At 41.1% G+C, this 23050-nt stretch overlaps 1 protein-coding gene across 1 annotated transcript in view; it reads right to left on the bottom strand.

The window, feature by feature from the left end:
• DEUP1 (deuterosome assembly protein 1) overlaps positions 1–22489 on the bottom strand; it is a 48659-nt gene extending 26170 nt beyond the window's left edge. Inside the window, exons 1-6 of the mRNA XM_042456997.1 lie at positions 22338–22489; positions 21665–21731; positions 10697–10868; positions 6237–6332; positions 3552–3686; positions 451–612 (exon numbers count right to left, since the gene is read on the bottom strand). Of these exons, the coding sequence (XP_042312931.1) occupies positions 451–612; positions 3552–3686; positions 6237–6332; positions 10697–10868; positions 21665–21708 (609 nt within the window). The 5' untranslated portion in view covers positions 21709–21731; positions 22338–22489. The remainder of the gene's footprint in view (positions 1–450; positions 613–3551; positions 3687–6236; positions 6333–10696; positions 10869–21664; positions 21732–22337) is intronic.
• Positions 22490–23050: the final 561 nt, after the last annotated feature.

Genomic DNA, 23050 nt, shown 5'->3' with positions numbered 1-23050 from the left:
CTACTTAGGAGAAAATGTCATGTATACCACAAGTCTCTTGTAGCTTGGTTTTCAGAATATTTATTACTGAAATATGTGTGCTCCTGATGACAGATAGCAAAAGCTACAAATCCCAGAACCCTGCAGCCAGCACAGTCAGTGGTCATGTTGAGGAGTTCTAGGCATTGTAATCCAAAAACATAATCATAGCCCTTTGCCCCATCAGTGGTTACGGGGCCAATGGTAAGCACATGAAAATTTCCAGCAGTAATTTCCTCACAATAGAAATTGTGTCATTCCCACTTTTTATATAATATGCAGATAGTTTGTCTACTTATACAGAAGTTCTTTAATGGACCCACATAGTTTGAATTTTCAACCATGATGTGTCTGATTTGCAATGATATCCACATAGTCATTTATAAGACTTACAAAATGTGTGATTTCAGCTAAGTATTTCTCCAGGCCTCATGGTTCATTTAATTTCCAATTCTTCTTTGAAAACAGAAATAACAGTACCTGCAATAGATTACATTTCTCAGACAATAATTTTCGTTGAGCATCTAAAGAAATTAGATGGTTTTGGTAAAGTGTTTCTTGTTTATCCCACTCTCTTGATTTTGCTCTGAATTCCTATAAGGAAAAAGCAGAAATTAATCACATTACCAATTGCCTACATTCTCCTTATACATCTTGAGAAAGAATGAATGGTGTAGTTTTAAATATAAAACCCTTTTGGCAATTAACAACAAATCTTGAGTGGACAGGCAGGTAAGAAAGAATATCTCATAAAATACAAAGGTGAGATCTTGAAAAACATGCAGTAAAAAAGTTGGTGAATATATACAGTTTCTTAGGTGAAATAATGGGACCAAATAAAGTTCTTGAATTACATATTATTAACTAGGGTCCAAAACACACTGCAGAAATATTCCAGTTTGACATTGTTTTAACTGCCCTGGCTCAAAGCTAGCGAATTCTGGGAACTATCAGAGAGCTCTGGTATCACGATAAACTATAGTTCCAGGATTTCCTAGCACCGAGCCAAGGCAGTTAAAGTGGTCTCAAACTGGATTATTTCTGCAATGTGTTTTGAACCAATGTATACAATACCTGCTGGTGAAAAATGCTTTATCAACCATTAATAATATTAAGCCTTTAAGTGTGTAAAATGCTTTGCATATTGCCCTACCACTGAGCTGTCAAACCTCTCTCACAAATGCTTTCAGAGAGATTTTGGACAACATGGGAGTTGCAGAGAGTCCTTTATCACATGTCTTTCACATTTCTCACATAAATCAGCCCTGAGCAACATTGGTGAGCTTCTGATACAGGGCAACTGCGGAAGTAGCTGAAGGTGGTAAAATGTTCTCTTAGGCGGGATACAGACTGCCCGTTTGGGGCGGCCTGCACCCGCCCCTTTCCCTGACGGATCGGGGCCTAAGCTGCCACAGCGGCAGCCCCAGAAGCCCCAATCTGCCACTTTTCCAGGCCTCTGGGAAGCAGAAAAACGCCGCTTCCCCACGGTCTGGAAAGGGTGTCCTTGGGGCTTCATGCTTCATGCCCCAAGGACACCCCGACAGCGGCAGGGAAAGAGAGAAAGGGGCCACTTGGCCCCTTTTTCTTTTGTATCGCTGGCGCAGCAGTGTAAAGGCTGCACCAGCAATACATGGCATGAAAGGAGCTCTCGAGGCAACCCTAGTACATCACCAGGACGTTCTTAATGGCCCATCTGTACAGGGCCTTAGCCACCAGAATCATCTGGGCCTCAAGTGGCCTAGGCTATGCACCTGCTCTTTACAGAAAAGTGCAACCATATATGGAACAATTGCATATCCTGTATAAGAACCACATAAGTTCTTGTTTGGATTCAGCTTTAGTACTGGCCCTCATCCAGCCCATAACCAAATAACAACCCTGAGATAAGGCTGAATATAACAAGTGACAAATTTGTGCTAGTGACAAATTTATTCAGGAATGTTAAATGTGTGGCAGATGAAATGGACTCTTGGAGAACTGAAGTTCCTTGGGGTCAAGCCTACCATCCGCTTCACTTTAATTTCTGTAGAGGTGGAACCATCGTACCATGTTTCTGACATATAACCCACATATATCCAAGGTTGCTGGGAGATTAAGCAGTAAGGACAGGATTGTACCACCTACTTCCCTGTCCACTAATGACAACAAGTTTATAGTGGATCCAAGCAATGTTACCCTTCAGCTGTCTTGAAAACTTGACACAACAGGACTTGATGGGTTCCCCTACACCTCTGCCTTAGTCTGATTTACTCTCCAAATTGATTTCTACTTTGATGGCTATTTGAAGATGCAGTGGAGGTGGAAAATGTACTCTCTCTGATGAGGCACTCTCTCTCTTAGAATCATAGATTTGGAAGAGATCGCAAGGGCCATCCAGTCCAACCCCATTCTGCCATGCAGGAAATCTCAATCAAAGCATCCCTGACAGATGTCCATCCAGCCTCTGTTTAAAGACCTCTAATGAAAGAGACTCCACTACACTCTGATGGAGTTTGTTCCACTGTCAAACAGCCCTTACTGTCAGGAAGTTCCTCCTAATGTTAAGGGGGAATCTTTTTTCCTGTAGCTTGCATCCACTGCTCTGGGTCCTAGTCTCTGGAGTAGCAGAAAACAAGCTTGCTCCCTCCTCAATATGACATCCCTTCAAGTATTTAAACAGGGCTATCATATGACCTCTTAATCTTCTCTTCTCCAGGCTAAACATCCCCAGCTCCCCGAGTCTTTCCTCATAGGGCATGGTTTCCAGACCCTTCACCATTTTAGTTGCCCTCCTTTGGACACGCTCCAGTTTCTCAACATCCTTTTAAATTGCGGTGCCCTGAACTGGACACAATATTCCAGGTGGGGCCTGACTTGTGCTCAGTCATATTCATGATATCTGCACCACCTGATTTCTAGTTGTTGTTTCTGCTTCTTCATAAACAGTAAGTCTACAGGAAAAGTAGCTAGTTTGCTTCAACAGTGGCAGAGAAGACACTGGAAGGCTATTATCATGTCAGTGGTTTGTTCCCTCATGTCAATGGTTTGTTCCCTTTCCCAACTACCCAAGAGCATTCAAGAATCCTTCAGAGTCCATATGTACTTGGGGTGAAGCTTTTAATTGCTCTACACCTCTGTAAAGGGGAATGGACATTTTAAATTTAAACTTCACCAGAAAGTGGTCTAATGGAAAGTGCATGGTAGCAGAAAGTGGCATTGGTAACACATGCCTTGGTTACAACCCTTTTTGGATTACTATAATGTGCTCTGTGTGGGGCTGCCTCTGAAAAGTATTCAAAAACTTCAGTTGGCTCAAAGAGCTGCAGCCAGATTGTTAACTGGGGCTGGCTACAGAGAGCACACAACAACCTTGTTCCAACAGCTCCACTGGCTGCTGGTCCATTTCTGGACACATTTCAAAGCATTGGTGATGACCCATAAAGCCTCATTCAGCTTGGATCCACACCATTTGACCAAGAAGTCTCCTTGGAATATTTCAGAGCACAGGGAAGAATACATGGGAGAAGGCACTGCTTCAGACAAGATATACTTACTTCCAATTTCTGGTTTAAACTGCTCATTTGGAAAGGCACTTCTTGATTTTCCATACATTTCTCCACATCATGTGCTTTATTTTGTTTTAACTGGTGCAGCTGTAACTTCTCATAGGTTTGTGTCAGCTTGGCAAACTGAAAATGAAATGAATGTCATGAAGAACATCTCATTTCTTCTTGAGCACCAGAGGCATAATTGTCAAAAGCAGTTAAGCTTAAATATTCTAATTAGCAGTCTCTCTTAAAAATGCACCAGTTATTATAACTGAGTGGTTAAGGATGAACAAGGCTGAGCTTTCATATAACTTGTGGTGTTAATTAATTACACTGTTAAATACAGATTGACTTTACAGTTATTTTGTGCTGCTATTCTTGCCCAATGTTTGCACAAATTGTTTTGCATTTGTTTAGTGCCATCTTGTGTTTACAGCTTTAACGGTTCTTCTGAATAAAAAACTGGATTATCTGTACTAATATAATAATAGGATAGTGCCATTAGTGGCTTCCTTACTTCAGCAAACAGAGGTTTGTGGGGAAGGTGAGATGATTTTTGCCGGGAACACAGCATGGGAATAGCAGGTTAACTCATCTTGCTGAATGTTGTGGTCCCACTTTTGAACAGCCCTCTCTGGGGCTGCTATTTGAAGACAATAAGCAGGCACATTAAATGTGATCATGAATTTAACATACTTCAGTTATGGAGATTAAGAAAAGAATTAATTCCGAGTAAAAATGATATCTGGGATAAGCTATCTGAAGTGAAAAAGCCAATTTCAGGGTCATGTGCCATCATCAACTAGTCTCTACAGCAAATTAGAGCAAGATTGTGCAAGTGGATTACCTGATACATTTTGGAAGGGAGCATAAGAAAGATTACACAAAGCTGGGGCTTGTTGGAACAAATATCTACTGCTTGGTGCTCTTCAAATAGCATGAATATATCTTAGACCTCTGGTCTAAACTGAGCCCAAATTTTCAAGTTTTCTCTTCCATCTCTCCCAATATGTCTGAGACCTGAATTTGAGTGGCATCTTTTTCTTTTCTCATATGGCCACATTTTGCATCTATATCTCAGTCTATTGGGAGCTCATGGCAGCATGCAATGATTCCCTTTCTATATTTTGCTTTCACTGGAAAACCATAGAATCGCAGAGTTGGAAGAGACCACAAGGCCCATCCAGTCCAACCCCCTGCCATGCAGAAACTCTCAATCAAAGTATCCCTGACAAATGACCATCCAGCCTCTGTTAAAAGACCTCCAAGGAAGGATACTCCACTACACTCCGAGGGAGTGTGTTCCACTGTCTAACAGCCCTTACTGTCAGGAAGTTCCTCTTAATGTTGAGGTGGAATCTCTTTTCCTGTAGCTTGCATCCATTGTTCTGGATCCTGTTCTCTAGAGCAGCAGAAAACGAACTTGCTCCCTTCTCAATATGACAAAAATCATATTGATGATTTTCCAAAATCCCTGGAAACCAGTGGCTAGGGAGGGTCAAATGTAGTATATAATGTGTTTGGACTAGATTGCTTCTGTGATCCCTTCCAACTTTGACTCTGTGAAATCTGGAAAAAAAACATTGCCTGAGGGCTGCCAAACCCTTTGGGTAATCTCCAAGGACATCCTGATTTAATTTTTTCAGGTTAAAAATTCCTGTTTAGGGCAGGGGGAGGGGGACGACTACTTTCTCATGGCAGACAGGGTCAAGGAAGAAAGATCTCAGACACCATCACTGATGCCCCAGGAAGTGCGGAGATTATCAAATAACATGTGTTATGATCTCTATGGTGCAAATAGTTTGGCAGTATGGAATTGTGGCCAGTATGCCTCCAGGGGACAGTATTATTATTATTATTATTATTATTATTATTAACCTTTATTTATGAAGCAGATGTGTAAACAGACAGGTAGGCCACCTAGATATTCACATCAGGTTTTGCCTGATACACTGCTTTGATACCTAGACTTGTCTTCTTATGGATTATTTCACTTCCTTTCCTTCTCAGTCCTTCTCAGTCCTCTTTCAACTTTCTCTGAAATGTGTAGCAGCTATGTGAGTTATCATTCTGCTTTAGATGGAGTGCCTATAATAGTATTTATTCTCCTTGTCTCTAAGTCAGTTTTTATTGTTGAAACCTCGCCACGCCCCCCCCCCCCCCCCCCCGCAACTGTACACCTCTTTAAGATATCATGCTAAAGAATGCTATGGAGTGTTAACAATAAATAAAAAATGACTAAGCATATACTGTTGTTATAAATAAGCACAACAAGGGGGTTATGGACAAAGAAAGGAAGCATCTTTTCTTTCATGCCTCCATTCCCCTTTAGACATCTCCTATTGAACACTTCACTGTTTTAATTCTTCTTCTAATTGTTAATCAAAGAATGACACCTCAGCAATGTATCTAGTGTTGAAGTAGACAGACTATACTAAAAGGCAAAAAAGATTTGTTTGCTCCCATTCTTCCTTTAAAATATCTGACCCTCCAGGTGTTGAATTGCAACTTCGATTATTCCTAGCCAGCACATCCATTTGTGTGGGAACTGCCATATAATACTATACGAGTGGCCACAGTTACTGTGCTTTGTACAGATAGCCATGAAGTTAGAGACATAGCATTTCACAATCTAGTAAACTTAACCTTGAAATACTGCAAGCACTGTAAAATAGGAATATTTTTCCTTACTTGAGTTTTCAGGGCTTCAAGTTGTGTATCATAGTTTTGAGCCATTTCATATTTTGTCTTTTGCAAGTTATCCAGCTTCTGTCTTAGGAGCCCAACCTATATTTGTAATAGGATATTATTTTGGGTCACCAAAGAACAATGGTGCAAAAAGCAAATTTTGAGTGAACAAACATAGAAACATTACCAATAAGCAACAATGAACAAAATAAATAATTAGATTTATTAAAGAGAAACTGAGAAATTTCTACTGTTTTTACACTGGGACAGAAAAACTCATGTAACCACTTGGAATTATTTAATCCTTTGCGTGGTATTGTTCTGGACTCAGTAGAAAACAAAATGACTAAATTGAAGCTATTGAGAAAAAAAACTCACTGGAAAAGACATTTTATACTGGGAAAAGTTGAAAGCAGTGACTAAAGAGGAAGATTACATTACAGATGGATTCAACTCAATAAAGGATGCCATGGCGTTTTGAGGTTTTTCATTTATAGGGTTGCCATAAGTGGAAATCAGCTTAATGGCACATTATAACAACAACATGGATTTAGAATGAAAAATATTTCATTTTACCAGCTTCTCAGTGACTCAGATGTATCTTGCCTGGACACAATTCAGTGCAATTTGGCAAGTATTCAAAATCTCAGTTGTTCCAGTCCTTATGTGGTAGAAATCAAGTGGTATTATGTGAAATTTTAGAAATCAGAATATGCTTGTGTGTGACTTTTAGTATCTTATGTTTCAGAATATTGTGTTTCAGCATGTACACAAACCTCCTTTCTCTAGCTTAGTTAGTAGATGTACCCCCTCCCCGCAGTTACACAATCACCTGTAACCCAGCCATGATTCACAGGCATCTGAAAGCCTTTAAAGAATTATACATTCTTCTGGGCATTGTCTGCAAATGAGTGTCATACATGCATTTATTTCCCTGCCTCAATTCAACGGCTGGAGCAGAATGGGACCCCAAAACAGGGACGATAAACCTATATCCCTCCCAGCTGTTGTCATCTTCATCAGATCCAGTTAGAATGGCCAATTGACAGGAATTATGGGATAATGCTGTTCAACAGCCCTCTGGAATGCTGTAGTCCTACTCTAAAATAAGCATATATGCCAAAGTTAGGAGAAAAGGATTTAGTTTCCATCTGTCTCCCTTTTACGCCAAACAGCTTATCAGCAGGTCTCCAGTTCTAAAAAAATGTCTATGCAACCAGGTTTACTTTGTATACAGTCAAAATCCATTTTTCTTCCTTCTTTAGCCTCTCATTCCTAATATATAATCTCTCTCTCTCTCTCTCTCTTAAATACACTGTAACTTGGAAGGAGAATGAACAATGCAAAATATGTTTTTCATTTATTTTATGTGCTTTATTTTGGGGCAGAGGATATACCAATCTTTTCATGAACAATCATATGAATTTCTAGACTTCCCACTGGGCAGAGAACATTATCCCATTATCTGCTGTGGAACTGTGAAAATTTTACTACCACTTGATGATACATGTTTCCTCCTTTTTTTCTGTACAAACCTTCTACATTTGATTAAGGCTGAAGTCATTAAATTTCTAATTCTGAAGCTGTCTGGCTGTAGTCAAAGAGACTGCTTTATAATAAGTGTTTTTTGTGGTTTGTGTCATGAAGGCATATAATGAGAGATTAAGAAGACAGAAGAGTACCACTAAAATTATATGAAGGTAAGAGGGGTTGCAATCTAGTGTATTTTTTTTATGTGACTATAAAAAATACTATAAAATTTCACTGTAGCAAAAATTGTAGGGTGTTTCAGGGGGGATTTTTTTGTAAAGGTTAGAGAAAAAACACTCACTTTTAGCACAAACCTGATAACTGTTTATGTTAAACTCCAACTGTTATTTGCAATCATAAATATTCATGAAACTTGAAGTGACATGTCACTTGGCCCCAGATCAGACTTTTTTGGGCTATAGTTTTCGGAATTGTGTCCACACTGGTTGAGGGATTTTGGAAGTTGTAGTCCAAAGCAGTAATGTTTCTACCCTGTGTCTAATGGTGCCCATGGAGTTATGTGCAGACCAAATCCTCATATAATGTATAGCTCTCAATGTATAGCACCTCAAGACTCTGAGGAAAGGAAAACAGGACAAGCCATCCCTCTGCTCTGCTAACTGGAAACATTTTGTTGCTCTTTTTTTACTGGCTTCTATCATTTTAAATGGATCCTCCCACCCTCACAGACTTGCAAGTGGTGCAGCAGGTAGGTCAGCTAGAAATGACTCCATTTCAAGCAAGAGAAAAGAGGCAGGAGGAGTCCTTGAACTGAACTGACATTCCATGTGATGTCAGATTTTCTGCAAAACATCACCAGAAAAGTGAGCTTTGCTTCAAAGAGAAATGTAAAGGCAATGTATATCTGCAGACTGTGCTGCTGCTCAGCTCCTTCAAAAAGTCAGATTTTAAAGCTCTCAAAATAAATGGAAGAAGCATAAGGAAAAGGCAGGAGAGGAATTATTTATTCTCTTCCAGAAGTGTGGCAATTGTAGAGTAAATATATAATATGGAAGCAGTCTTACTTTCTGTGAAAGCAAGAGGAGGAGCAATAACTTTACCTTGTTTTGAGGCATCATTAGTGGGGGGGGGGGTCAGGGGCAGGTAAGCTGGTGAAAATTTTCCCCTATTTTATTTTTATTTTGTATTGGTTAAAAATAAACGTAACCCAATTGTTTGTTTTAAAAATCTATGAATAGTCCAGGCTGCTGGCTAACTGTTATTTTTTTTACAACATTTTTGCTAAGTCTTTGTTTTACACTTAAAATAATAGGAAACAGCATTCCCAGTATGAAATTGGAATTCACACATACACTGAATGGAACACATTTCACTCACTTGTACCCCACTGCCACCCCTTCCTAGGTTCCAGGTCAAGCAAGCACTTTTCACAGTACTTATTTTTCTAGCACTTTCAATCAGAATCATTCTGTAGTGTTCATTTCTTTCATCTCCATGGACCTGTGAAATTGATCATTATTATTTCCTTTTGCTTTCTTGGATGAGACAGTGTAATTTACCACATGCTCCATAGCTGAGTTGGATATCATTCTTTGGTTTCATTCTTTGTACAGGTTGAGTATCCCTTATCTGAAAATCTGACCTCTGAATTGCTCCAAACTAAAACTTTTCACAAGAGGCTGAGACAATGACACCTTTGCTTTATGATGATTCAGTGTACACAAGCTTTGTTTCAGGGACAACATAATTAAAATATTGTGTATAAAATTATCTTTTGGCAATGTGTATAAGGTATATATGAAACATAAATGAATTTCATGTTTAGACTTGTGTCCCATCTCCAAAATATCTCACTATGTACATGCAAATATTCCAAAACTTGGAAAAAATCCAAATTCTTGGTCCCAAGTATTTCCAATAAGGGATACTCAACCTGTAATTAATAAATTAGATATGATTAGAAATGTTTAGATAACTATACCACCTGTCACTTATAGGTGGGATGGTTGTTCAAGGAAGACATACCACTGTATCCCAACAGATGTAGCTGATCTACATACATAGTGGCCACAGACACACTGCACCCCACTGCATGATTCCAGTCAGTAGAAAGCTAGTAAGGCGCAATCTTTTAATTTTTCTTCCAATGCCCTTAGTTTGAGCAAGGGGAGGCACTTCACCTACTAAAAGAACGGGAACCAAAATGGCCAAAAGAATAATAAAAATACAAGTGAATGTGTACAGGTTTCAGTGGAACAGGATTACAGTAGAGTCTTGATTATCTGACATAAATGGGCCGGCTGATAGTTGGATAACCAAAAATGTTGGCTAATCCAGACTCCCCTCCCCTCCTTCTTTCCCTCCCTCACTCCCTCGTTCCCTCCTCGTCTCCTTCCCTGCTTACCTCCTGCTTCCTCCGCGGTGGCGACTTCTGCCCTGGCTTGGCTGCAAGGGGGGGGAGGAGTCTGCCAGGGTTGAGAGGGACAACTTCAAGTTGCAAAGGAGAGGACTGGGCACTCGGCCTAGTCCTCTCTTTTGTGGCTTGGTTTCCCTCAGCCCGAACGGAGCTCCGCAGACTCCCTTCGGGCTGAGGCAAAGCAAGCCGCGAAGGAGAGGCCTGGGCCAAGTGCCCAGTTCTCTTCTTTGCAGCTTGAAGTCGGTCCTCTCAGCTCCGGCAGACTCCACCTCACCCCCCCGCAGCGAAGCCGAGGAAGAAGATGGTGGTGGGGGCCTTTTCTGTTTGGGGGCGTGTCTGGGGCATGGAAAGGCCCACAGCCACGCCTCCAAGTTATCCAACGTCGCATAATCCGGAATGTCGGATAACCGAGACTCTACTGTACTGTATATGTACATTCTTAAGCAGAGGATTGTGACCTGTGATAAATGCATGTACATATATATGCACAAATTAAACTATTAAGAATTTCTTCCATTTCAATGTTGCCTTCACAAAAAAAGATGTTATATCTTACCTCTTGACCTTTCTGATCTAACTTGCTTTGGGCACTTGCTAATTCTTGATCCCGGATGGTCATTCTTGCTTCTAAAGCTTGCATCTTCTTTTCCCATTCTAGTTTCTTGTTATTAACCATTATGTCAATTTGCTGCATTAGTTCTTGAAGTTCAGCATCACAAGGGACAGATCTATAGACAAATTCATTCATTAAAAAATCAAAAACCTCCCAAACCAAATTCATAGCACATAAGAAAATATTTTATCCAGTTTTCATAGATCCCTCCTCAGATGAGTATATCTTTAATTTTGGAACAACTGGGTTACCTTTACTATTCTCATGGCCCTTCAATATGGGTCAAGTGAATTGGGAGGCAATAGTATTGATGCTCCAACTCTCAGTTTTGTTTTGTTTTTTGAAGATAATGAAATAATGTTTCTGGCAACTCCAAGCACCAACTGTAATTGAGTAGGTTTCTTTTTTAATTCTGAGACATATCAGAATAACTGTATCCTTCCCTTCTCCGTCTTTGTTTCATACTTTTTAAAAAAGAAAGACTTGCAGTGTTACAGTGTATGAGTAAAATGTCACTTTTGCACTATAATTCTGTAACTTTAAAACAAGTTTTTGTTAAAAAATCAAAAATCAGAGAGGAGGAAATTTGCCCTTCAAATCATAGGATCACCTCAGCAAACCACATCCTGGTTTTTAAAAAGAATATTTGGAGGAGGATTCACATGTAGACCCAGGAAATTACAGGTTTATTTGTATGGTTCAACCCAATCGCAGTTTCTTTGAGGGATTTCAAACTAGGCTCTTATAGCATGGATTTGAGGTTTGTGCATGAATCTTGGCTTATACTAGCAGTAGTTTATAATTATGTCTAAACTCATTATCCTGGCTTAATCCTAGTTTTTACTCTATTCCCCCCTAGCTCCTGTATGAATACAAACAAAAAGGAAGGGCAACTAAAAAACAAAACCATTTGCACAGTGCTGACATCTCCAGAGACCATGCCTTCCTTCCTCACTCTGCCTAGCAAGAGATTCCTTATTCCTTTCCTTACCCCTTCTAACTCACAAACCTAACTGCACAATTCTGCAAGCCCCAATAAGGAAATTAGTTCATGGAACACATTATCTAATAAAGGACACATTTTCTCTGACCTAAAGATACCCTGCACCCTAAACCACTCCGTATAGAGCTTGGTTTCCATTCTAGTTGCCCTCCTCGAAATACCTTCCAGCTATCAATATCCTTCTTGAACTGTGGTGCCAAGGCAAAATCTGACTGCTCTGAAGTAGGTTTTTGTTTCCTCTGATCTTTCCATTATGTGTAATATAGCATAGTTTAAAGGATCTACATTTGGAGCAAAAGAGATCTCGAACTAGGAATACTTTTTAATTGTCAGGCGACACCATGGGAGTGGAGGTGTGTGCAGACCAAAGTGCCTTAGAATAAAAAAGATGGCATTTTAAATTCATCCTTGCCAGCATCTTTTGACTCCTCTGCTTGTGATACCTCATACATTTTTTAAATCCAACAGCAGCCGTCAAGGGCTCCTGATCCTAAATGAAAGTGGTTCAGGAAAGTTTTATAACTGCTTTCCACATGTGCCATTTTCCAAGGAAAATGGTCTTTTCTTAATAAAAATAATAAAATTTATTTGTATACCGCTATTCCTATACAGATCACAGTGGTTTCCAACATTAAAATTCAACAAAACAATGAATTACAACAATATCCCGACAGTGTACAAACCCACCCTCCATACAATCAAAGAAAACCAACATGAACAAGCCAAAACTGTACAACAACAACAGATTAAAACCATAAAAAACCATGCAATAGCTGGATTGACAGTATACATCATCGAAGGGGAATTAGAATAACATCAGAGCTCATGGGGGGAAAGCCTGGCGGAATAGGAAGGTCTTCAAATTCCTCTTAAACACATTGGCAGCCAGTGTAGATCTTGTAAGATGGGTGTTATACGACTGGTCCTGGAACATCCAGTGACCAGCCTTGCTGCCATATTCTGAACCAATTGTAGCTTCCGAGTTTGGTACAAGGGTTGCCCCATGTAGAGCGCATTACAGAAATCCAGCCGAGAGGTTACCAGAGCGTGTACTACCGTTTCAAGGTCCCCCTGGTCCAGGTAGGACCGCAACTGGCGTATCAGCCGAAGCTGATAACAGGCGCCTCTGACTGTCGCATTCACCTGAGATGTTAGCTGGAGCGACGAATCCAGAAGCACCCCCAGATTGCGAACTGAGTCCTTCACAGGGAGCGTGACCCCATTCAGGACAGGTGGAAAAATCTCCTTCCCCGGGTCTGGAGAACCTATCACGAGTACTTCCGTTTTCTCTGGATTCAAACTGAGTCTGTTTTCCCTCATCCAGCCCATTACTGACTCCAGACAGGCATTTAGAGGAGAGATGCCATCCTTAGTCACTGCATCAGTCGGAGACACAGAGAAACATATTTGGGTGTCATCAGCGTACTGATAACACCGCGCCCCGTGTCTCCGAATGATCTTGCCCAGTGGCTTCATGTAAATATTAAATAGCATGTTGTTGTTGTTAGCTACCCTTGAGTCGCTTCCAACTCATGAGACATCTCCAAGAATCCCTGTCCTGACCTCCACTGCCTTGCCCAGATCCTGCAAGCCCTTGCTCACAACTCCCCTGACTGAGTCTATCCATCTGGTTTGTGGTCTTCATCTCTTTCTTCTTCTCTCTGCCTTTCCTAGCATTATTGTTTTTTGTAGTAATCTGTGCCTTCTCATTATGTGGCCAAAGTATGATAGTCTCAACTTTATCTTCCAAGAAGAGCCCTGGTCTGATGTGTTCAAGAACCCATTTGTTTGTTTTCCTGGCTGTCCATGATATCCTAAGTACTCCTCTCCAGCACCACATATCAAATAAGTTGATTTTCGTTCTCTCTATTTCCTTCGCTGTCCAGCTCTCACATCCGTACATGGTAATGAAGAATACAATGGCCTGGATGATTCTGACTGTAGTGCTCAGTTGTATGTCTTTGCTTTTCAGTAGCTTGTCCAGTTCTTTCATAGCTGCCCTTCCCACTCCCAGTCTTCTTCTTGTTTCCTGACTGCAGTCCCCATTCTAGTCAATGTTTGATCCTAGATATGAGAATTCTTTAACTATTTTAATTTCCTTGCTGTTTAGATTGAATTTGTATATTTCTTCTGGGGTCATTATTTTTGTTTTCTTTATGTTCAGCATCAGACCTGCCTTTGCACTTTCATCTTTGACTTTCCTTATTAACCGTTTAAACTCCTGAACGTCTTCTGCTAATATTATGGTGTCATCTGCGTATCTTAGGTTGTTAATGTTGCCTCCTCCTATCTTCTTTTTCTGATTCTAATTATGGTTTTCTTATGATGTTTTCAGCATGTAAGTTAAACAAGTAAGGTGATAAGATGCAGCTTTGCCTGACCCCTTTGCCTATTGGGAATCATTCTGTTTTCCTAAATTCAGTTCTGATGATTCATCAGGACTATCAGATGATAGTTTTTATGATCTATACAATCAAATGCTTTGATGTAGTCTATAAAACACATGCTGAATCTTTTTTTGGAATTCTTTGGTGTGCTCCATTAGCCATCACATGTTTGCAATGTGGTCCCTAGTGCCCCTTCCTTTTCTGAATCCTGATTCTGCTGCTAAATCACAGCAAATAGCAAACAGACAAAAAGAGACAGCATCATACAATGATGAGTGCTGGACTAGGAATGGACAGCCAAAAAAACCAAATAAATGGGTCCTAGAACAGATCAGGCCTGAGAGCTCCCTGGAAGGCAAGATGATTAAATTGAGGCTGTCATATTTTGGCCATGTCATGAGAAGACATGACTCACTAGAAAAGACAATAATACTAGGTAAGGTGGAAGGAAAGAGAGAGGAAGCGACATGCTAGATAGATTGTCTCTCTTAAGGAGGCCATGGGTATGCGTCTGCAAGAACTAAAGAAAGTAGTGGAGGATAGGGAGTCTTGGAGATGTCTCATCCACAGGGCAGCCATGAGTCGAGATTGACTTGAGGGTAGTTGGCAACAACAACAACAACAACAGAATATAGAGAACAAGGGTGAAGTCACCACTGAGGTGTAATTTTTACTGTGTAGCATAAGGCCATTTCCTATCTCTGTTTAGTCCAGAGCTGGGCAACTGCTGAGGGCTTGGGGGGTGAGTCACATTGGGCCCCATCAAGAATGTGGAAGTCTGCACACAACTTCACTATGCAATGTGACATTTTAAAAAGATGTTTCCAACCTACCCTTCTCAAATATATCAAATCCTCTCTAAAGTGTGCAGTGTGAATTTTCAGTCCTTTTAAGGCAACCCTGGGCTGTTTTGTGCCCAGGAAAGACATCTATTTAAATATCGGGAATGCTTTGATTGCATGGCAGGGGGTTGGACTGGATGGCCCTTGTGGTCTCTTCCAACTCTATGATTCTATGACATCCAGTTTACTTCCAAATAAAACAAAGGCCTCTTGCAGGTCTAAAATAGCCCAGAGTAGGGAGGAAACATGGCAAAATTCTCCCACCCTTTTGGAAAGGTCATTTTAGGAAAACTGGCAGGGAGGGGCTTTGGGATCTTCAAAGTGATATTCAGGAGCCATGCTTCCCCACCCTCAGTTTAGCCAGTGTCAGAGAACTGATGTGAGGATTGCATGGATGGAAGAACCATGTCTGAGGTCCTTAGAGAAGGGAGAGAACAGAAATCCAGTATATTTAAGGTAACATCTAATTTGACCCTTACTTTATGCTTAACAATAACAGCTTTACAAAAGAAGGAATATGTCACCTAGTATTATCTAAAGTCTTTGGACCATAGTAAAACAGCTTTGCTGACTAAAAGACTGTCAGGCCAAAGGGGTTTTACCTGGTTCTGTCAAGTATCAACCCTCCTGTGCTGGTTTGGTTTTTAGAGAAGACATTGAGCTGTTGTCAGCTCAATGGGTACCCAAACCATTTGCCTGCTTGCCTGGACACCTTTGCCTTGCCCAGACAGCTGCAGCTTGCTTGCAACCAGGTTTATGCCTCGACTGCCTGTGCCTCCAGATTAACAGCCTTGACACCGTCTGCCTGTGAGCTCTGCAATTAAGAGCAGAGTGAAATGGTGCTCTGTGACATTGCATTAAACCTCTTTGGCATCCTTTTCTTGGCACTCCTGAACTATGCTTTCAACTATCACAGCAGGCCTCTATTTGCACACCAGGTCAGATAGCAAGCTGTGCAGAGCCAAGACCAGCTGTGAAAATCTGACAACATAAAATGGTTAAAGGAAATGAATTAAAGCAGCCGAGTTGGGGGGGGGGGGGGGGGGAGGAGAAAGAAAAAACCCTTTCAGAGGAACAAGCAGTTGCTCAAACTATCCTGTTGCACCTGCTGACTGTGTCCCTTGTGGAGTAGTTTTCTTGCAGTGCAAAACTACTCCAGGGTGAGTGCTGAATATGGCTCTGGTTTGTTACAGTAGTTTCTTTATCACAGTGATACAACTTCCATTTTCTTTTTTGTATCGCTCCTGTGTTTCAGTTTGGACACCGTGACTGTGATCTACAAAGAATTAAGGATGGATAGGAAGTTTTCTTCTAGTGCCTCATTAGGGATTTAAATCCTGACCCAATTGATCCTTGCACCACCACTATCATCATCGTCATCTTTATTTCTTACTCACCTCTCCCCATGGGTCAAGGTAGGGAACAACAACAAATCAACAATGAACAATATCAGTTAAAACACATTACAGTAATTAAAGCATACAATAGTTTAAAAGGACAAATAGGACATACACATTTTAAAACAGTTCATTTAAAATTCAGCATCTATATCCACAATTTAAAAATCATTTGGATAAGCCTGCTGGAAGATTGGTTTTCCATGATGTTTTAAATTTGGACAGCCTATTCAGCTGTCAAATCTCTTCCAGCAAGTCATTCCATAGTCTAGGGGTGGATGAAGAATGACTCCTCTGGGTGACAGCGGCCAACCTAATCCTGGCTGACTGAAGTAAATGTCCGCCAGAGGACCTGAGTGTACAGGGTGCATTATATGGGAGGAGAAAACCTTCCCAATTTTTCTCATCAAGTTGCTGTAAAATACTCTTTCTTGGTCCATATTAAAAGAAAATTTGCTCAAATTCATCAGTACTTTTTTTGCACACTTCTGTAAAATACACACTTCTGTATGCAGAGCAAGCACTGCATAATGCTATATAAGCATCCCCTTCCTGCATGAATTAGTAAAAATAGTTAGGACTGTTTGTGTCTTTGTAATCAACCAGCCTTTCCTGTCTTGCTATTTTTGCTGTATTACTTAAGTTCGGTAAGGGAAAAGAGAAGAATTTAATGCATAATATAATTTTATGCATAAATTATATTTTCACATACCCAAGTACAATAAAGAAATAAAGGAAAGAAAAGAAAGCCCTTTGATGTCTCAAGCCAGAGCTGAGATTTCTCAATGAGGTTTGGAGAATTTTCAAGGACCTATCCCACAGCTTCAACACAACCAGTCTTGACCAGAATCTGAGCAACAACAATATGGTAGTAATTTAATCAATCATGTACCTTTGTCTTAATGTGGGTCCCAAGGCAGCTTACAATCTAAGTCAAAATAAAACAGTGACAATGCAGAGGCCTCTGGCAATGACTGGCTAGGCCGCTCTAATATAAAAGAGAGAGATGCAAGAGGAAGCTAAAATGTCTCTAGTTGTCCCTGGCAGATCTGTTTAGGAGTCAAGATACTTCCAAATGAAAGCGCTCTGCCTCATTCATGGAATTTTACAGGAAGTGATGGTGGGTGATGTCTAGAACTCATCATCTTCTGTTTTCAACCTTCTCATTTTCTCACTCCATCTCCCCTCTTTCTTCTTACTGTCTTAATAGAAAATCCATTAAGGAAGGAAGGCTGAAATGTCTTTTGATTGGCAGCAGTGACAGTTGGAAACACTTTTAGACGGGAGCAGAAGCAGTGAAAAAATCCCTTAGAAAGTAGTGGTATAAGAAGAAAAGGAAAGAATATTGCAGTGGGCTGAAGGAGACTGGAGTGGCTAGGAAAGGCAAGTGACAAGAGAGAGTGGTCCAGTGGAAAGAAAAGAGAAGGGTGCAAGAGTAGGAATCCTGCAGCCCTTCACATATTGTTGGATGGCAAGTTCTAGCAGCTCTATCCAGCACAGTTAATAGTGAGGGCCGCTGAGTGCTGAAGTCTCACAGTGTCATGATTCACACTCTGTCTTAGGGGGTAGAGCACACATTTTGTATGCTCAAGGTTTCATGTTTAAGCACTGGCATCTCACATTAAAAATGTCTGAGCAACAGGTGGTATGTTTGAAACTTTAGAGTTGCTCCCAGTCAAGAGTAGACAATCCTGAGTTGGGCTGGCAAACAGTAAGAACTGATAACAGGGTCCCATTTCCTAAGAGGGCCTATGGAAAACTGGCAAAAAAATGAGCAGAGAGGAACACTGTATGTGGTCAAAAGCTGCAAAAGTCAGGACCACAGTTTTCCTGCATTGATTAGGAAATAACCAGTCAAATCTTTACACTACCTCTATTACTACAAGACTTATTTTGTGTATATTGACTTGGGAATAATTCTCATCAAGTTCAGTTGGGTTTACTTCTGAGGAGAAATGCACAGAATAATGCAGTTAAAACATAATTCCAATCAAAATGAAAAAAAACAACAACAACAAAACAAAATTTCAAGCAGGTCAGTGACTTCTATAGATTTTTAAAAAAATCTTCAGGCATCAGGAAATATCTTCTTTAAAACATACATATTCCATTTGTGTTAGGGCTTCTGAAGGACTCTAATTAGGTAATGATTAAAACAACTGCTTCTCAACAGGATTCTTTTGACAGGGATGAGAGTTTTACAGTGCAATTTCCAGATCATAACATTTCCCAATTAGGAAGGTTATGCGTGCTTAAGATTTTAAACAAAAGAAGCATCTTCTGCTTTGACTGGGGCTTGGAAAGTAATTTCAACAAGAAATGTGGGTCAATTAGGGATGCACTCTTCATTAAAAGCAGTCAGTCACATTACTACTTCATGGTTTGCCTAATAAATGAAATCTTAAACTCATCAGTGTCATGCATTGTGGCTACAGTTAAGAGATTAATTTCACGTATCCATTTAAAACAGTAGCATCATGTGCTTTCCTTCTAGACATTTGAAATCTCCTGCGGTCCTAAAGGGCTGCTTGGGATATACAGCTATTTCACATCCTCTTCTCATTTTTTCCTTTTTTAAGCTTTTCTCACAGATAGTAACTAAAGTTATGCAATGCCACTGAGGTTAATAAGACTGCAGTACACGGGGGGGGGGGGGGGGGAATCCACAGATGATCTAACTATGCATATTTGATTTTATCCAACCTACATTCTTAGGTTACACAGAGGCTTTTAAATACTGTGCCCTATTTACAGAAGAGTGGAATAAACTGAATGATCATCAGTGACATATAGTTATCACAGAATTTGGAAATGCTTTGTTCGCTTGTTCTACAATTCCCACAAACACCGCACCCACATCAGCAGTAACTGCAGGGTTCTGGGTGCTGCAGTTCAAAAAAGTAACACTTCCAGGCTCCAATTTACCAGTGTAAAGTCATTGTTCAAAGGGGAGGTTTAGAGCAGGTCAGTATTCAGATCACCTATAAACACCGTGGCTGGATTGTTGGAGTACTGTGTTTTTGTAAAAAATAATTGCACATGTAGTTGTGCAAGTTGTGTAAGTATAGAGTACGTAACAACAACAGTGTATGGCAACTGAGAAGTATGTCCCATTGCATTCAGTGACTTTAGGCTTGCAGCATTAGTGGTTTAAAGGCAAACTATCAGCTCTGCACCTCACCCCACCCCATGCATCTCAACAGCCTTAGAAAGAAAGATGCAATGTATGTGAAGTGTGTTGTATACAATGCAAACTTGATTTTTAAAAAATTGCTAAGCAACCTGAGAACAATCATCGATTTCTGACCTCAACTCCTCCTTTTGCATGGTGGGTTTCATATTTCAGTCCTGGCCTATTTAAATCAACCTTTCCACTACAACTAAAATGTAAAACTACGGTTTATTCATCAGAACCTTAAAATTACAAACGATGGTTTAAAATCCTGGTTAATAACCAACTTTAGTTGGTAGAAGTCTACAGCTTATTCTCCCTACCAACCCAACACTGCCTTCACAGGGTACTGAAAGGCTACTGGTAGTTGGAAACAGAGTAAGGACTGTAGGAAAGAGAGGTACACCAAATACACATGAACTTGAGGTTTTCCACCAGGCATGGGGAAACTGTGGCTGTTCAGTTGTTGCTGGACAACAACTTTCAACATCCTTGACCACAGGCCTGAAGTCTGCAGTCCAAATAAGCAGTGGCAACAGGTGAAACAGACATGGTTCCTCTACCCCGATCTCTTTATAGAGGATTGCAGGTTCTTTGCCTGATACTTGTATTTCTAACTCCCTTAAGAATGAGCATTTCAGTCAAGAGTACTGTAAATCAGAACTGTTCTGACCTTTTGGGGGGATTGCACACAGTATAATCATCTGGCTCAGTCATGAGATTGGCCTTAACTGCTGCAGTCTGATAACTTTCCTAACTGTGGTCCAGTTGACACTGCAGAAATAATCCAGTTTGAGATCACATTTTTTGCAGTTTATTGTGGCAGCAGAGCTCTCTGACAGAGAAGACTAAATGTCTTCCAAAACTACAGTTCCCAGAATTGCCCTGCATTGAGCCAGGGCAATTAAAGCGGTGTCAAACTGGATTATTTCTTCAGTGTGGATTGGACCTGTGACAGACATTTGCTTATCTGTTCTCAATCATTTATCATTTAAGAACCTTATATCTGAAAAGAGATGGTTCTGATGAAGCAAATATGTCCAGTCTGCCTTCCCTTATATGATATTCTCCCCACTATGGTAATATCTCCATTCAGCAATGGGACCTGGCTGGTTGGCAATATTCCCACATTCATGGACGGCTTTTCTTGAAGAAGCTAACTTTGAAAAATCTCTGTCATCATTTTCTCCTTATCTTTCTTTGTTTTGGTTGACTATGCCCAGACGCAGAATACAAACCTGCACATTTTAGCATGTCCCTGTCTTTTACACAGACAAGAACCCTTTGAAACTTTTGGTTTCTAAAACGTAGAACCCAAAATGCAGCATGATTATTACAGCTGGCCCTCCACGTTTGTGATTTTTGCAGATTTGATTATTTGCGGTTTTGATTACCATGTTCTCTCTAGGAATCTCTAGGCCCTGCAGTGCAACTGTGCCAGAAGTTGACCATAGAGTTGTGCTGGAGAACCTAGACATTCCTAGGGAAAACACTGCTCTAGGCATTTGTTGGTCCTCCAGCATGATTCTATGGTCAACTTTTGGCAGATGTTAACCGTAGAGTTGCACTGGAGGAGCTGGAGATTCCTAGAGAAGTGTTCTCTTTCTTTGTGGCTTTTCTACATTCATAGAGGCCCTTCACCCCAAATGGCCCTAAACCAGTGAATGGACCAGGCAAATTGTTAGGGATTTCGTGTGACACAGGGATACACGAGCTTATCGCTTTACAATCTTAAAACAGGAGTAGGTTGCTTTGAATGCTGTGCCTACCTACTGTTGCATTCTGGGACTTGTAGTTTAGGGAGGGGCATCTGGAATATCCAGCCAGAAAGCTCTCACTGAACTACAAACCCCAAAATGCAAGAGGAAGCAGGCACAGCATTTAAAGGGACCCAGCCCTGATTTAAGAGTGTAAAGCAATAAGCTGCACAGTTTCCCAATACTGTACTGTATTATTTAGTTTTTATTATTTGATTACCAACCCATTTGCCAAAATGACGGTTCCATGGGGCAAAGGACAACTTGGCCCTAACTGCCAAAACAGAAATCCAATAGCAAACATGTTAACACTTTCATCAGCAGAGCAATCCCTTAACCGACTAGCAACCTACCTAGCCACCATTTCTTCCCGCAGTGCCTCTATCTTCTTCTCCATGTTAGTATTTGCATTTATCCAGTCTGTTAAAAGGGAAGAAACAAGTGTTGTTGTTATTATTACTATTCATTTATACACAGACTTAAAATTAAGAGCAGAAACTACTCAGAGAGGCTTTCTGAAGACTTGTTTGGCACTTTGCCCTGGAGCCTATGAGGAAGGGGAGGAACAGAGTGCCTCTGAGCATGGGAAGAAGGCTTTTTCTTCAGGCACCTCAACAGAGGTGAATCCACACTGCAGAAATAATCCAGTCTGAGGCTACTTTAACTGCCCTGGCTGAATGCTAGGGAATGCTGGGGACTGTAGTTTATTGTGGCACCACAGCTATCTCTTCCAGTCAAAACTACAGTTCCCAGAATTCCCTAGGGCAGTTAATGCGGATCGTTTCTGCAGTGTGTTTTGGACCATATGGTTTGAGAGCGCTAGGGAATCATGGGAGTTGTAGTTCTGTGAGACATTTGGGCTTCTCTGTCAGAGAGAGCGAGAGCGCTCTGGTGCTACATTAAACTACAACTTCCAGGATTCCCTGGTAGGACTGAGCCAAGGGGCAGTTTAAGGGGTCTCAAAATGGATTATCGCTGCAGTGTGTTTGGAACCTAAATGGAAGAGAGGAGGAGGAGGAGGGCTACCTGTTGGTGGGCTCCTGGGGCTCTGCTCCCCAGCCCTTGCCCCTGCAGCTGGCTCTTCTTCCCACGGAGGGGAAGCAGGAGGAGCAGCCCCCAAAGCCTCCCGCCGCAGCGGCCGCCTTTCGCCCTCAGCGCCGCGCTTCCCTGCTCCTCCTCTGGGCTTCCCCCGTTGCCATGGCAACCGCCAGGCCTACAACTGCAAGGCAGGCCTAGGCCTACAGCCCTGAGTGGAATAAGGCATAAGGGAAGCCCTGAGGCCCCAGAGCTAGAAGGAGGAGGAGGATAATAATAATAATACATAAGGGGCCCCTGAGGCCCCAGAGCCTGGGGAATGATGATGATGATGATGAATGTTATGTTGAGGCATCTTGTCTTGTAGCACCTTTGAGATTAACTAAAGAAGTTGGCAGCATGAGCTTTCCTAGACTTAAGTCTACTTAAGTCCACAGTACTTAAATGCATCTGAGCAAGGACTTCATGGACTTATCGCTCCTTCTTCTTCCTTCTACCTTTCCTAGCATTATTGTCTTTTTCAATGAGTCTTGCCCTCTCATGATGTGGCCAAAGTACAACAGCCTCAGTTTGGTCATCTTGGCCTCCAAGGATATTCTGCCCTGATTCACTCAAGGACCCATTTGTTTTTCTGGCAGTCCACAGTATCCACAGACCACAGCACTCTTCTCCAGCACCACTTCTCAAAGGAGTTGGTTTTTCTA

The sequence above is a fragment of the Sceloporus undulatus genome, chromosome 3, assembly GCF_019175285.1.
Source record: "Sceloporus undulatus isolate JIND9_A2432 ecotype Alabama chromosome 3, SceUnd_v1.1, whole genome shotgun sequence".
NCBI classification, from domain to species: Eukaryota; Metazoa; Chordata; class Lepidosauria; order Squamata; family Phrynosomatidae; genus Sceloporus; species Sceloporus undulatus.
Note: the sequence above shows the minus strand (reverse complement) of the source record. Positions and strands in the feature narration are given on the sequence as shown.